Source organism: Drosophila montana, unplaced genomic scaffold (genome assembly GCF_035044405.1).
Source record: "Drosophila montana isolate Dmon_TW-CO22-7 unplaced genomic scaffold, ASM3504440v1 contig_3729_1, whole genome shotgun sequence".
In the NCBI taxonomy this organism is placed as follows: domain Eukaryota; kingdom Metazoa; phylum Arthropoda; class Insecta; order Diptera; family Drosophilidae; genus Drosophila; species Drosophila montana.
This window is the reverse complement of record NW_026998615.1, coordinates 227,007-243,948: the sequence shown is the minus strand read 5'-3', so window position 1 is coordinate 243,948 and position 16,942 is coordinate 227,007. Positions and strand designations below refer to the sequence as shown.

Below are 16,942 nucleotides of genomic sequence, written 5' to 3'. Positions count from 1 at the left end.
AAAGGCTCTGAACCACTCAACTTCCGCACCACGACACCACGGCACCACCGCTCACCTTGAGCCACCGAATGTTACACTTTTATGGCACACATTTTGAGCTGCTTTTTGCCTTTTACACAACATTTGGCAGCAGCTGCATCTACTTAGGGGCGTGGCGCGACGTGGGCGGCGCTATTGAAGAGCTTGCCAAGCTTTTCCGGGGCGTCGCATTATCAGGCCGATACAAAGGCACATTATGCGCTTCCCATTTTCTGTTGCTGTTATTATTCTTGCCAGTTATGGCATCGCAGCAAAATAAGGTTAGCTATGGAAAAAGTTGCAAGCACCTAACGAAATGGAGAGCTAAATTTTGTTCTCCTTTTGGGAGTGGGTCAATTGACGCTATTGACATTGGCAGCAGCTTTAAAAAAAAGTTTAAAATAATGCCAGTTGATAAATTCCAATAGAGCATACCAGTTATTCTATACACACAGAATCAGATTATACCCACATTAATTAAATGAATATATATAAAACAGCATCAGGCCTGAGAATAATTTAGCGTATGTAACTATTTGGATAAAAACATACTCACAGAAAAATTGGCTAACTGAAAACTTAGAACTTATTTATTTATTTAAATAGATTTAAATCTAAAATGAAGCATATTTTATCAACTAATAATAAACATTTTTTATAAATATTTTAAAGTAGAAAAAATCGTGTTTGGAAAAGAAATATTTTCGATGTAACTCTCTCATTGTTTTCTAATTCAAATTGCAGTCAGAATGATCAAATTAGCTGAGCCCAGCTGTAATAATCCGACATTAAAAAAATAATATTGTGTTATATTATAGAACTCTGATCACTTCAAATTGAATATAATTTTGTATACCCTGGGGCATGCCAACTTCTTAAAGCCTTCACAGAGATACACAGCTGACATTTAGAATACAGAACATGCAAGATTAAGTTAGATTAGATTTACACTTAAGAGCATACGACACACACACACACACATATAATATATATAAAAAAAAAAAGAAAAGAGACACAACTAGGCAGACTTTGGCTTTAGAAACTGCTGAATTTACCTCGATGTGCTCACAGACGCAAATGCCCTCCTCGCAGTAGGCGCATATCTGAATCTTGCGTCCATTTCCCAGACCTTTGAAGAGCAGCTGCGGCTCATCGCTGACCAGCGGCACGTATTGCGGCTGTTGGAATTGCAGTTCGCGCAGCTGACGCTTGAGGCCGCCGGTGACGCCGGCGTCGCTCTGCTCAAATGCATCGCTGCGGCGCATGCGATAGACGCTGCACTTGCGCTCTAGCGGACCGCTGGGCGGCTGCATGGCCTCATCCTCGTCGTAGGCATCCGTGGCGGTTAGGGGCTGACGCTCGGCTGAATCGTGCGGCTCCTCGTCGTCGTCGGCGCGTCGCAGCTTCACAGCTGCGGCGTGACCCGGCGAGGCCATGGGCGTGGCCGGCGTTACAATGATCGCATCATGGTGGGCTACAAACATGGCCGCCGCGCCGGCCAGCTCCAAATGAGCTTCAGCCTCGGCGGCCGCCGCCGCCGCTGCGGATGTGCTAGCCATGGCCATGCCCAGTGCTGTTGGCGCTGCTGAAAACATGGGCGTGGCGTCTGTCTCCAACGACGCCGCTGTCGTTTTAACGCCGACCGCAGCCGATGGCAACGCGGGTGTCGTTGGCGGCGTTGCCTCCATTTGCGATACCAGGGGCAGCGTGGCCGTTGCCGATTTATGTAGCCGCCCTCCACCCGCTGCTCCTGCCGCCGCCGCGGCTGCTGCTGCTGCTGCTGGGTGGAAGCCAGCGCTGCTGCCGCTGTGCCGGTGCACGAGTTTCGGTGAGACACGTCCATGTGATGAGGCAAACTGTTGATAGGGCGTCTGTATTGGAGCGCCGAGACCATGATGCAGATGACTATGGCCATGCCCGTGCAGGCCGTGGGCGTGACCATGCCCATGCGTGTGCGAGTGCATGCGCAGCTGCAACACCGACTGCGTATCGCCGGCCTCCTCGATGGGCAGCAGCGATCGGGACTGCGTGTAGGTGGCACTCAGTTTGCGTCCCTGCGGCTGCGGTGCCCGCAAATAATTTGTGGGCAGCTGATGGAACTGCCGCGACTGGCTGCGTGTTGGCGTCGAGGCGCCACCATCGGCAGCGCCGAGCCCGACACCAACGCCAGCTGGTTTCGGTGGATGTAGTTTCGCTTGTAGCTGTAAGTTCTTCTTCTGCTGTCGCTGGCGTTGACGCGCCTGGCGCGAGGCCAGCGAGGCGCCGCCAGCAGCTGCATACATTTTGCTTGATGCGCTTAGATGTAGCTCTAGTTGTTAACTATAATTTACGCCTAAATAACATTCGGTTTGAACTCGTTTTCTACTTTTCTAACATCAATTTGCGCAATTATTAAGCAGTTATAATCTCAATATGCATTTATTTAATCCTCACTTGCCAGTTATAACCAAAAATTTTGCCAGCTTTCTAACCTCACTTTTTGCAGTTCTAAGCTCACTGAGTAACCCCACTTTTTAAGCAGTCAAATCTCAATTCTGTCAATAAAAAGCTTTCTTCTTAAAATTTGACCGTTAATATTGAGTACAACTCAATTCTTGTGGTAAAAAGCTTGCTTTAAACTTCAGTTTTAGTAGTTTAGACTTGAAGTTTATCAACTCGAACCTCAATTTAAGCAGTTATCAAATCTAACCTCACTTTTTGCAAACCTAACCTCAATTTACGCGATTTTAACCTCTATTACAGCGACTCTAACAACACTTGAATTAAATATAATCTTAATCTGCAGCACTTTTCATTTGCTCATATTAAGCGTGTTGTAAAATAAACATTAAAATTTTTAGCAAAAGTATTGTTGTTTATGTTATTTGTTTATATTTTTTGTTTCTGTTTTTGTATTTGTTACTGTCTGTCCCTGTAAATATACCTAATTTGATGTGACTCTCCTTTAAAATGTTGTGCAATTCATTATGTCTAGCCAATAAACTGTTTCATTTAGGTCTTTTTGTGTAGTATTTATTATTTATGTTTTGTTTTGTGTCTGTTCTGACAAAAATGATTGTACTTTGGATTACTTGCTTAAGCTTCAACCGAGTGACATATAAAAATCGTTTAAAATAAACCTCATTGAAACCATCAAAAGTAAATATTTCATTTGGTATAACAATCTTTAAATATATAAACTATGCTTTAACCTAACGAAACTTAAAAAAAAATCATTGACTTAACTTAGGTTGGGGAATACGTTTTTGTGCATTTCGCTTTGTTGTTGTTTCTGTTGTTGGATTATCAAAAAATATATGTATATATATATGTCAAAAAATTTGTTATCGCTTGGTGTCTATTTAAAAAATATGTTTCGTTTTTTTTTTTTTGTGCTTTTGTTTTTTACAAATATATTTCACGACTCTCTGCTTATAAACATTTCAAAAATGTGCTCTTTTCACAATCGAATTGCATACTTTTCGGGGCGTATTGTCTGTGTGTATCCTTTGTTTCAACTGTTCTTCACTCGGGCCGTATGATACAAATAATTGAGATAATATTTAATTTATTTTTATTTTAAATATGTTTTGCTAAAAGCTGCCTGGATTATATTTATATAAAATGTACTTTGCTTATATGTTTCATATATTTGTTTGCTAGTTGTCTAACTAGTGTCCATTAGAGTACAAAAAGCGTTTAAATTCTAAAAACACACACACACACAGAGGACATGTACCTAATTAAATCGAATATTTTAATTTGAATGTTTTCTGTATATCCTTTTTTGTTTTGCAGCTGCTCTTAACGTGAGCTTAGCATGGAAGCGTCCTAAAGCCCGTTTTATGTAATTTTCCTATTTAGTTTTTATATTTTTTTTTATTTTGCTTAACAAGTTGAAATACACATGCACACACACAACGCTTGATAATCCTTAGTTCGTGTCAGCTCGACTACATTTTCAACAATTTTTTTGTTGTTCTTTCAATTGAAATGAAATGAGTTGCAGTATTATGTATTTTGATATCTCTGGCATTGCACATTTCTGTAGATTTCGACTAGGCGATTTTACTCTTCACTTATATATAAAGACGGATTTACTGCAAGGAACACGACGATAAGCTAACAGTATAATATTATAACAGTACTTAAAATAATATGAATATATGGTAGACGCACATCTTTAATGTTACAATGTTTTATAAACTATCTGCTAAGCTGCAAAGTGTCCTTTAAAATGTGTATGTAAGGTATAGATTGTGTAATAATAGAGATTTTTCAGTTTAGCTTAAATTAAAAAATCTTAAATTTAAACATCGTTACTGCAAAGTTCTCATTGGCATGCCCCATACAAGTTATATTAAATAATGAATATAATAAATATTAAATGGCTGTGAATATAATTAAAGTTCTAAAAGTTTAAATATAAGTCAATATTATAAGTATCGTATATCAACCTAAGTTTTTCAAAGTGCTGGTTGCTATTAATGCTTTGTTATATAAAATGTAATAATTTTATATAGCATAGGCATATTTTAATATTTATTAAATAAAATTCGAACATTAAAACTTTTCATAACCCATTCTAGATTATCTATTATTCTCTCTATTCAATTGCCCAAAATGTTGAACTCATCCATCATTAATCAATTTCACAACTCGTTATGGATGATTTGTTGAAAAGCAAAAAGTTGAGAGAGGAGAGAGGAGAGATATGTATAGCGAAAGAGAAAACAATTTTCACAATCGCCACACCCTTTGGCCGCACACTATTCAAAACTCATCAAACAATAAAATGTGCAAACTTTTATATTTTGACTTTCAGTTTGAAACCTTCAAGTTCTCTGATAAAGTTGAACGCTTAAAAAGCAAAAAGGCGAAATCATTTCACAGCGAAAAATACAAAAAAAAAATTGAAGAAAAACTTTGGACGAACACATTTATGTGCCGTAAGAATTTTAAATTCCCAGTTCTGTTTAAAATGTTCAGTTCAAAAACGAAAATTCAACTATGCGCCAAATGTTGACGGCGAAGTGGCAGGTAGATTATAAGTAGTAGTTACTTGGTATCGTGGTACAGTAAAACTATGTTAACTACTATGTCCTTGTGGTATTGTGCTTTCTGTGCACGGATTTTTTCACACGGAATTGCCGGCATTTTCGAGTAGATGGAGCATTATCTGATCTACGAGCTGAACTTAGCAGTAATATTTGAAGCTATAAGAATTAGATATTTCTATTTGGCATTTAAAAAAAATATTATAATTGTTATCGACTATTCTACTAGGATTTTTGGGAACATCATTAAGAATAGTAGTACATTTTATTTGCTGGTTATTCCAAATTTCCTGATACTTTACTCTACTCTCTCATAAACTAAAAAGTTCAAAAATGTAATTTTTTGTATATACCCACAGACAAATTAGAATACAACTTATAACGAGTATATTTTGCGGAAATGTGTACAGAACAATTCCTGGTCGAGTACACTCTTTGCTTGTCTAACTTTTTTCATTTGTGTAAATGTTACTGCAGATATTTTTTATGTTTTCGAAAATATTTTCATTTCACGAGATTTCCACGTTGTTTCTTGCTGTTTGCTGTTTGCTTTTTGCCTTAACACGAGCCACATGCAATTTTGTCGTAAACACGCGAATTAAAAACGTTTTGGTTTCAGTTATGGCCTCTGTAGGTCCGCTAACCTTAACATTTGCCATGACGGGGCCTGGCCTGTACAACATTCGACAACATTCAGGGTCATAATAAACGCTTACATATCAGCCATTATAAGCCAAAAGCAAGAAACACGTCTTCTCGGCAACGTTTACAACGTTTTCGCCGTGCTGCGTAAATTGGTCAACTGCAAATGCTGGCTAAGTGACGACAATGTTTAGGCCCTAAAAACGCTTTTTAGGCGTGTGGCTTATATAACAATTTGTTGATGCCTTTTGGCGCAACACACGCACTCAAGGCTAATTAAAACTCAGACCCTGGGCAACGCCCCTACAATAAATGCGACGACTTCAGCTCGAACCGATGACGAGGATTACAGCCAAGTTTCTCTATACAAGTACAACCAGCTGCCCAGGTGCGATAAATTATAGTTGGCCCAAAGTGTGCTGACGTGTTGTTCTTCTTCTTAGCTTTCTACTAAAGGGCACAATTATATTTTTTTTTAAACAGAACACCGAATACTTGTCGTGACAAGTATTCTATTGGTCTTTTTAAAACACCCTGAATGCAATATCATATTTTCAAAATCTGTTTTCGTTTATAAAATAGAACTTAAGCCTTCAAAAAGATCAGTGAAATCTTTTTTTAAGCTTCCAAGCTATACTAATGATATTTGGTATGTAGGAATTAAACAAAGTTCAATCCAATCTTGTTACTTTTAACTCCAAATAAAGATCTTATTTAAAGAAGTTTGCAGTGTTAATAAATTTATAAGCGTGCTTAGAATGCGCTGGCAATTGTTTAAATGTACGTATTTTTCGCGTGCTGACCACAAATTAAAGTGGGCCACGAGTAATATCAATTTATATGACAGCAATTAATGCTACAAAATGGCATTCCACAGTCGCACGTTGTGGAGGGTGGACCAAAAATCAATACAATTGCAAGCTAATAACAATTTAGGGCTCACAAAAGGCGTGGTCGGGCCGTCCTTCTGCCCACCAAATAAGCCTAGCATAAAGAAAACAACATGCGGCTAAATTATGCAGGCTGGCTAATTACACTCTGATGCTGTTTTAGTCAGACGTGTGTGCTATAACAGTTAAAAGAGCCCCGCACTGTAAACAGCACACCTACACGCAATGCACACACACATGCAGACTCACACACATACACTCACACACACACACAAACGAATGAGTCAACTTTTGCATAGTTACGCAAATCGAGCGAACCGACTGGCCACAGGAGACATTATATCAAGAAGGCTGCCCGTTTCGAGTCAGACAAAGCGGCGTATACGTCATGCGACTGCCAAAGGAGCAGTCAGTCAGCAAAAGGTAGAAAGCAGCCCAAGCGATTTCGCTTTATTCATTCATGGTACATGAATATCTAACATCCACACAGTGGCCCACAACAGCCGCGCATATACAAGCCACAGACGCGTGGCGTTCCAATAAATCTCCCTTATTCTCAGAGGTTTTATAAAATTTATGAAAATTATAATACCTGATTTTCTTAGATTTAAAGAAATAGAATATTAATTCTATTTATAACGGGTAGTTAAAACCTGTGGCTAACACCTATCATTTTATTTGGGACTTAAAATTTATGAGAATACAAGAAAATAAGTAAGAGGCTCTAGTCAGGACTAGGGGATACCCTACTACTACCACCATATGCAGCTCGGGCCAAGAACTCGTTTGCTTTAGCCGTAGTAAAAAAAAACGAATTAAAATAGCAGTACATACACACAGCACAGGGAACAATACAATCTCAATTGCAATGCTATTGACAGAATTCTATAAAGACGCGTATAAATGTGTGTGTGTGTACATGTATACAGCTGCCGCAAACACGCGGCTAGCCAAAATACGTTTTTTTTAATAACTTTTGTGTTTCTTAACCGATCTTGATGAAATTGTCAACAGTAGATCTTATTGTGCTATAAAATTTTTGTATATTCTTAAAAATTTCAATTGCCTTTAAATTTGCTTTAATTGGTGGGTTGTTAAAATTGGCTTATTTATTTGATTTGTAGCTAGGTGGCGGATAGCTATAAAATGAAAGATACTGGATATATATATACTATTCAAGAAGTATATTGTAGTTGGAACTTTTCTTTGAATAAATATGAAAAATTTGCGCAACATTTAACACTGTATTTAGCGTTTTAGAAGAGTTTTTGATTTTTGGAAAGTATCCGATGAAGCCATTTATTCGTTAGTTTGCCCGACTGTGCAATATGTATGCGCACACATACGAGCAGACATCGCCCGGGCAGGGACCTGCCATTGCCTGCCGTCAAACCACGCGCACGCACACGCACATACACATACACAAGTGGCAGCTGTGGCACGTAAAGCTGTCTATGCAGCAGCAGCCTCGGCATTTGGCAGCGTCGGCTGTCGCATTTGTGTGCGCTTTGTTGAGATTGAAATAAAAATTTAAATTTATTTTCAGTTGACTTTTGTGGCGTGGCCAGCTTCTGTTTGTTCCCACTTGCTGTGCGCCATAAAATGTTGCACATATCACACATAGCTTGCCATTGAGTCAGCGGCTCAAAAAGTTGCCATTCGATTGCTAATTAAGCGTGCACTTTGAGCGACTGTTGTTTGTTTTCCCTATTATGATAGTTCCAAGGATAATTATGTTTGGCATTAGTTAAAGAAAGGTCATAAATGCCTAATCGTTCCAGCTGAACTTTGTGGACTCTTTGGTCATTAACTTTTAGGTATAATCAATGAAAAGTTGGCCAAAGATATTGAATAACTGGGCAACGGATATATATGTTTTAATTTCTGTCAACTTTGGATACAATACAATATAAATTATTTGTAGGTTCTTCAAAATTATTTATCTATTTTATTTTTAATTAATTGAAACTTCTTTTGTTATTTACACAAAGAAATGATTTGGCCAAGCTTTATTCAGGTAACTAAACAAACAAAACAAAACAGACTTTGTTATTCCTATTTTAAAAGAGACAGCATCATTGTCAAGTTTTTCTAAAAATATGTCAGTTTGACAATTATTTATGTGACTACACGCTGTTTTACTGATTGAATGATAAACCTTAAAAACAGTATGCAAAGCCCACAGATTATTGACTTCCCCTGTGACTGTTTCCATGCATTTTCTGTCTACCTGTCTATTTTTCAATATTCTTTTACTGCTGAATAGATGGACACATATTGAGTATATATTGACAGCACTCGAGGGCGTTGAATTTTCTCAGAATTTAGTACAAAACAATTTCAAAGTCATTGCCATGCAAATTTGTCAATAGAAATGACACACACATGTACACACAAACACTATGAAATTGAAAGCCTGACAGGCATATGTATACGTGCTGGTCTTTTGGTATAGTAAGCCGGAAATGTTTATAACCAGCCAGAACCGGAAATATTATTGATTATCGTAACGTTAAACGTTTATTTTTTCTTTTTATACTGTTATTATTATTATATCATTTCCATTTATTATGAGCATTTCATTTTTTTTTTTCGTTGCTGGCACGCACTACATGTGCAAGAAAACATATCAATTTGATAGCAAACTATTTGCAGGGCCTTCCTCCAACCGCCACCCACTTTGAGAGCCATTTTGCTATTTTTGGCAAGAAGCCGTTTGATTTCTTATGTAAGTGGAGCAAGTGGCAAAACGCAACTCGCTGCTGTTGGTGTTGTTATTGCCGCTGCCTTAATAAGCATCTATCTGCACCGCGTTTGCTTTTCCGCTGCCGATGTCAGCCCCTATTTCAGTCGCTTGGCTGGCTGTCTACTTCCGTTTCCGTTCGCGCTTTTCTATTTTTTTTTCTCCACCCGTCGTCGTCGTCAATACTTGGGGCAGACAGTTAGTTGGCAAAGGGCGCATATTGCAGTTGGTCGGCTGCTGTCATTCATAAGTTTTCAGTTTTCATTTCAAATTTCGGCACATTTTTAATTAAAGTGTTAGCCAAGCAACCGACTCACTGCCTAACTGACTAACCGACTGGCAGGAATAGCTCGTAGTTTTGGCCCATCCTTCAGCATAGCCTTTCAACTTTGCTCGGCTTTCGCATGCCACTGACATTGAGCGTGGAAAAATAATTGCCATATGCCAGCTCAACAACTTTAAATAAAAGTTAGTTGTTTTTTACTGTTTCATCAAATAAATTTTAACTACAAAATATTTCCGCTTTAGAAAGTAGCTAAGGTAAAGTTAATTTTTTATACAAATTGTGCAGCAATTATTTTCCCTAAATGTTTTCCTAATAGTTCTTAAGTGATATATTTTTTTTGGCAAATATTTATGGGCCTAAGAAAAGCTATGTGAAAATAAATTTTATTTTCCCGTATGGGAAATAATTTAAAATACCCGGTAAAACTATGTGCAAAAGCAAGCACTCAATTTAAAGGCGATTTCTCCACATAGCCGACGCGTCGTACATATAATATCGAAATATTGATTACCTTATGGGCCATATGGCGTATACATAATATCATTTGCTATCACTTCTGTTTAATTGAAGCCGTTAAGGCTCCTAGAATGTTGGTATGTTGCGTTGAATGGGCGTCAGATTAAGACAAAGCACCTATGCCATGGCCAACTTGACTAGAGGCAACAGGCAGCCCAGGCAAATATCACATAAAAGCAACAACCACAACCGCAGCAGCAACAACAAACAGACACACATAAATTAAAGCACAACGAAACAAGAGCAGTCACTGGTGGCGCGAGTAAAATGGCCCCAGGCGCTGTCCCCAGGCCCATGCTCACTCCCCGGCGGCGCCACGCCCCCCAAAAGGCGGCATGTTGTCCATTTGAAGGCAGTTTAAGCGCACATTGGGCTCACTGCAAAATGGCATAAAGAACGCCATGAAGCGACTGTGTTTATTGCCTTTTATGTGCTGCCCTAATGGCTACATTTGGCGCCCCAACATGGGGCAGCTGGCTTCGCTATTTGCAAACTGAAAAATACAGTTGCAGTGCTTGTGGCCCAGTCACAGTTACAGTTGCAGTCACAGTTGATTGCAATAAGGAACAATTTCGAGTGCTGCCCAACAGAATAAATATATAAAGCATATGGCAAAATTATATACATATAATTTAAAATTCTTTATGTAATTTGTAAAGAACTAAACCGATTATACTTTCGCGTAAGCTATTCCAATCTCTGCCCCATTTGCCTCTCTAATCGATTATATAAGAAGAATAAATGCAAATGGCACACAGTTATAATGGAAAGTCCTTTATGTATACAAATGATTGTCCAACGGCCATAAAGTACATGCTCTATGCCCGTTTGCACAGGTTTTTTTTATTCTCTTTCAACTGCAAAACAGTTGCACTTGACTTCGGATCCGTAACCCCCCCCCCCCCCTGCCATCCGGGCACTTGAACCTCAGTCTCACAATTGTGCTGACCTCTTTGTTGTGTGGGTGTCTGTAACGGACTCGAAATTTATTTTGCATCCTTTTGCATTCAGAAAAAAATTTCGCAATTTATTTTGCTTTGTGTATTGAGGTCAGTTTTGTTGGAGCCTTCGTTTTGTTGACCAATAAAAAATGAGGTTAGTTTTGTTTAGACAGGCATGACCCAAAGGCAAAACACAATCGAATTGAAAGAAGTGCCAGATAAAATATTATGCATAACCTTTTTTGGGAAGGAGGCAAAAAAAAAATACAATGGGACACGCAGGCCGGCTCAGGCCTAGCTCACGGGTCAGCACAAAAATGATTGACATATTGACACACTTGGCGTTTGATTGTTTTTCTTGGGTTGCCCGTAACGCCTTGGACCCCAGAGTCAAGCTCTACTTGCAGGTGCCTTCTTTATGGTGATATTCAGCGTAATTAATAGCAAAGTAAACTTGTTGATTAAATGCCGTCCAAATCAGTGGACAATAGTTATGCTTTACTACGGCCCAATCCGCCCCTTTAATTGGCATGCGACATGATAGTGCCACAACGTGTACACAGGGACAGACAGGTGTTCAGACGAGGTAAAGAACAATCCTCAACTATACAAATAAATTGCTGTGTAAATACATCGAGCGACAAAAAAAAAACTGAGCCACGTCAATGTCATTTTTATCTACTACACAGCGTGTCCTGGGCGCATTCCCGAACATCCCCCTCCATGCACCCATCAACACATTGACAATGCTAACTGCCAGTCAAAGTCAGCAAGGCAGCCAGGTGAAAATCAGAAAAGCAACGCGTTATGCAAATGTTAAATGGCGAATGGAAAATGGGAAATTCTATCTTGTTGACGCTTGTCTGTGCATGTTGACCCAACCTTTCCTATTTCCCGCTGCCACCAAGTAGCTCCGATCAAAACAAGATACAGGCAAATACACATATAGGTCACATGTGCAAATGTATTTATGCATCAATCGGAACCAAGCAAAGCCAATTGCATAAAGGATTTGTTTTTGGGTTTGTCCAAGTCTGTGAATTGTCGTTGATTTGAATAAAACATCGGCGATTTAAGATACTCTTTTTAAAAACATTCATGAAATCTGTTTGCCTTTTCGGTATATTTTTGTTTTATCGCGAGTGTATTTTTGAGCATTTAAACATATTAATATTGTCATTATCTAAATTTGTGTTTTTTACATTTTTATACCCTGAACCTGAACCCTGCGCTGCCCTGTGGTACCCTTCTTGGTTTAAATTGGGATCCTCGAATACGGTTACCGTCGTACTCCAGTAGACATCTAATGATTATTCTTAAATTAATCGTAGAGCCATGCTTGGTGTAATATTTATTCATAAGTTAATTACGGGTGATAACAGAATAACAGAAGGGACAATCTTCTGGGTTGACTAGCCAATTAAACTTCTCTGTCCCTAGTAGACCAACATGTCTTGCATACACCGCTCAGGGTCCTCTGCGATGATTATAACAAGCATTACAGAGTCTTCTCTTCCTCTTAGAAAGTCAGCTATTCTAAACTATTTGGCTTTAGCATATAGTCTTAGTTTGTATTCGCTTTTGTTCGCGACTCGTGTCAGTTCGGCGGGAGGTGGCATATTGCATCGGGATTTGCGCAAAATAAAATTGAATTCTATGCTTGAGTTTCATATATGTTTCATATCTGTCTATAATGTCAAAAATTATTTTTAATATAAGTTAAGATATGTAAAAGGAGATTGTTATCAGGATCTTAACTAACTTATAGCAAAAGAAATTTAAAAAATAATAAGTTAGTATTGGGTTTTAAAAAAATGTATAACAAAAAACAGTTTTCGTAAAATATAAGAAAAAATTTGTTTGTTTAATATTAATGAGTATTCTGAAAAAATAACAAACAGAAATATTAAATATAAGCCCACCCTAATCTGAGATATATGAGATCAAGCATGCTAGATACATGGATATTAGATTGCTAAAAAATATATATACTATGAGTAAAGATAGATTCAAAGACAAGCTACAAAGGAACTTAATTATCAAAAGTTTTGATAGGATTTTTTCTTTCAACAAGATGTTTTCCTACACCCAAATGTAAACCAATGCTTTAAAGCTTTTCAAAATATTTAACAAAATATAAAATTATATCTTGAAAAAAAATTTATTGAACTTACATCATTTATAAAGCTCTGACGATCCGCGTCTCATTGTACGTTAAGTAAAAATAATGTGTACTATTTTAATTGCCACGAAATATATATGTAAAATATATAATAAAAATAAAAACTATATAGAAATATAAAAGTTTACAAAAATTAAGATGCAATTAAAATGTTTTGGGTACAAATATTAAAAGAAAATTTGGAATTATAATGGCGATAATAGTTATAATAATATTAATATCAATAATGATAATAATATTAATAATAATAATAATAATATTTATAATAATAATAGTAATAATAATAATAATAATAATAATAATAATCATAATAATAATAATAAAAATATTAATAATAATAATAGTAATAATAATAAAAATAATAATAAAAATAATAATAACTAGCAAAACTCTACGTACACACCACACAAATTTTAAAACACATTTTCTTTGCTTTCAGTATCAGGTTGAAATGCCTTTGATGATCTTACTATAATTTCAAGGCAAACGTTTATAATTTAAAAATACTTTTATAATAATATAAATAATTAATTAAAATTCATATTAATATACATATATCGCCTTGAAGAAATCATAAGCAAACAATAAAATATGATAGCACATAAGCAGACCTCTAGTCAATTTGTCAGCTCTTGAACAATGCAAGCGCATGGACTGGATATCTTTCCAGACGAAATACTTGAATCTAAGACTCGACCTCAAAAAGGTAGCTGCAGATGTATGCGATTTGTATCAATGAGTGCGCTTGTTGTGGTTGTTGTTTATGCTGATTTCGAGATTTGTGTGTGAGTGTGTGTGTGTGTCACAGAGTGCAAATGAAGTGTGATTCAAGTGCTGTCGGCGTCATTGCCAATAGGTTGACAGATGAGTGCAAGTGCGCATAGCAATAACGACACTTCCAGCAGGCTGCCACATGCCGCAAGGCTCTGTCCACGCCACGCCGCCCACATATGGCTCGAGGGAGCACATAACCCAATTAGTTGAAGACCAGCCACTACATATGCCTGTTCATTTTTGGGATTAGCCAGCGACATGGCCAACCGTTTGGGAGGGGGGAAATAGGCCGAATGGGGAGGGGCAGATGCCGCATTTTCATTTGCATTTGCGTCACGTGCGACATTTTTTAATTATTTTTTACTTTATAAAAGCACAAAATTTGCATATTTTAAATGCAAGCGACAAATGCAAAATGCATAAGATGAAACACAAAAGCATTGCGTATGCAAATGAACAAGTTCAAGACAAAAAAAATAAAATTAAATAAAACAAAAACAATATGAAAAAAAGTGACCCTGGCAGCGTTGGAGGGCACGACACACACTTAAGCCTGAGGCTGCAGCCTCCAATTGAGAATGAAAATTAGAAATAAGACGCCAACTTAGAGACACCCTGTTAAACTGGAAAAATAAAAAGTTTTTTTTTTCAACAGTGAGGGTAGAGGGAGGATATTAACTAAAATTTTAAATTATACCAAATTTTTAAAAACTCTACAAGCTAAATATAATAAATAAGTGATTTTAGAAATCCAGAAAAGCCGAAAGTGGGTGAAAAGCTGATAGTTGAAAATATTGAATATTTGCACAGCTTTGTGAAACCTTCTTCAGGCATTTTAATGTCTACAGGATATGCATGAAAGAAAAGAACCTTTAAGTACAAGCGCAGAGTGTTTGCTTCCTGGCACACAACAACAGCTGCCATTCAAACACACACACACGCGCAGTGTCAACAGCTTGAGTGTGTATGGGCTGCGCTCATAAGTAGACTACAAAACAACGTTTTAAAAGGGAAGGGCCCCTGCCTCTGGTAAGGCTTATGCGGGGCAATGAAAACAAAGCAACACTTAAAAGTTAAAGCTAACGCAAAGCGTTTCGCAAAGGCCAAGCGTTGAGGGAAGATGGTATTTTTTGGTCCCATATTGACAAAAGCAACGCTTAGCCAAGGCTTAGAGTCTACGCTCTGCAAATTAGGTGCTTAGTCATTTAGTTGGCATTTGAAAACATTTCTTGAGAGGCTACAGTAAAATCTCATTGAAGCCAACTTATACTTACAAACTGTTCCTTCCATAAAGCCAATGTCATAAAGTAAACATATTTTATTATAATAATATTAACAGCCTGCCGCAAACTAATTCTGTGGAAGTACTTTTGCTTGCATCGTAAGTTTCTCTGTACGAAGCCTCACTGTTTTATTACAAAAAATGTTTTTACATAAATTGGAGTACAATGCCTGTATATTCGGTAGCAGCTATTCAGCTTTAAATGTTAACTGCTGTTGTCTTAGGCCACAACGTCTCCAACCCTTTTGTTGAGAGCCAGGGACTTAAATGCAAATTCAAGTTAATAAATGACAGGCCTATCTCTGCACATCTCCACACAAGCTGAGGTCATAAACAACCCGAATACGGAATGACAGAAGGCCAATATGCTGACTGAGTCTGAGATTGTGACTAAAACTGAGGCTGATTCATTAAAAAACATTTGCCAACCCCCCTACGGATCCGATGTCGATAAGCGTAAATTTGCCAAATACAAATAATCTTTTTGTTTGCCTAAGGGAAGTGGTATTGGGGTTGAGTAGATGCCCTAATCCGAGCCAAGATTAAAATCTCCACAAACAAAATGCAAAACCTGATAAATATGCCAGCTTTCAAATCTAACGAGCCGCTACAAATTAACATTTCCAGCTGAGAGCCATTTTTTTGTATTCGTCATATACAAAAAAAAATCAAGAAGAAGAGTAAAATCAACTAACTGGGGCCGTAAACCTAGTAGAGTGCTGCCAACTTGTTACGGCGCATAGATTTTTATGACCCCATGCAAGAATCTTAACATTGGCCGCCGCATCCTGGCCGGGGGCAGAGCGAAGGCATTTGTGTGTCGGGCTCCATTGCATTTCAAGTTGTGCAAAGTTTTTAAGTGCTGCACATTGCCTGATTGGCTGCCACTGGCTGTGATTTAAGCTAATTGCCTTTATGTATAAACAGAGCAGGAGGGAAAGCGAGAGAGAGACAGAGAGAAAGAGAGCGAACTACTTGAGAACAGTACTCAGTAGAAGAAGAGCTACTCTTCGAGCAGTTAATACTTGCATATAACATAAAATTAAGTATTAATTAGAAAATGGTTTTAAATTAACAAATTTTTATGGGTTATTTATGAAACTATCAATTTATAAACAAGTTGAAAATACTAAACAATTTTATAGCGCTATTTGCATTGGCATAAATATATTATAAAAGATATAACAATTTTCTTTACTTTAACGTAACTTTAACCAATTTATTAAACAGCTTGTAATTATTAAAAATTAAATTAAACATGTAATAGTTTAAATAATAAATATCTTTAAAAATCAGCGACATACATACCATTTGTTATAACTTTTTTCAATTTGCAATGCCAAATATAATTAGCATGCCCAGAAAAAACGGAAAATTTCAACTGTCAAGCCCAATGGCACAAATAGTTGAAAGTCGAAAGCGATATACGGAAACGAGAAATGACAAAATCTAATAAGTTAGCCAGCAGAAACGTAAAACGCAAACAAACTGCGTCGCATTTATCTGAGCCGCAAAAATGTCTGCCATATTTCATTTTAAATGCAGCACCTGCAGCTCAGACAGGCTCCTGCCACAAAAACAGCCCCGAAAAAGATGAAAAAAAAAAATGAAGGAAGATAGGATGAAGGATGA

General features: G+C 37.4%; 1 protein-coding gene across 1 annotated transcript in view; it reads right to left on the bottom strand.

Annotated features, from left to right (window-relative positions):
- LOC135435817 (mucin-5AC) overlaps positions 1-2,870 on the bottom strand; it is a 29,171-nt gene extending 26,301 nt beyond the window's left edge. Inside the window, exon 1 of the mRNA XM_064693035.1 lies at positions 1,074-2,870. Coding sequence (XP_064549105.1) covers positions 1,074-2,300 — 1,227 coding nt within the window. The 5' untranslated portion in view covers positions 2,301-2,870. The remainder of the gene's footprint in view (positions 1-1,073) is intronic.
- Positions 2,871-16,942: the final 14,072 nt, after the last annotated feature.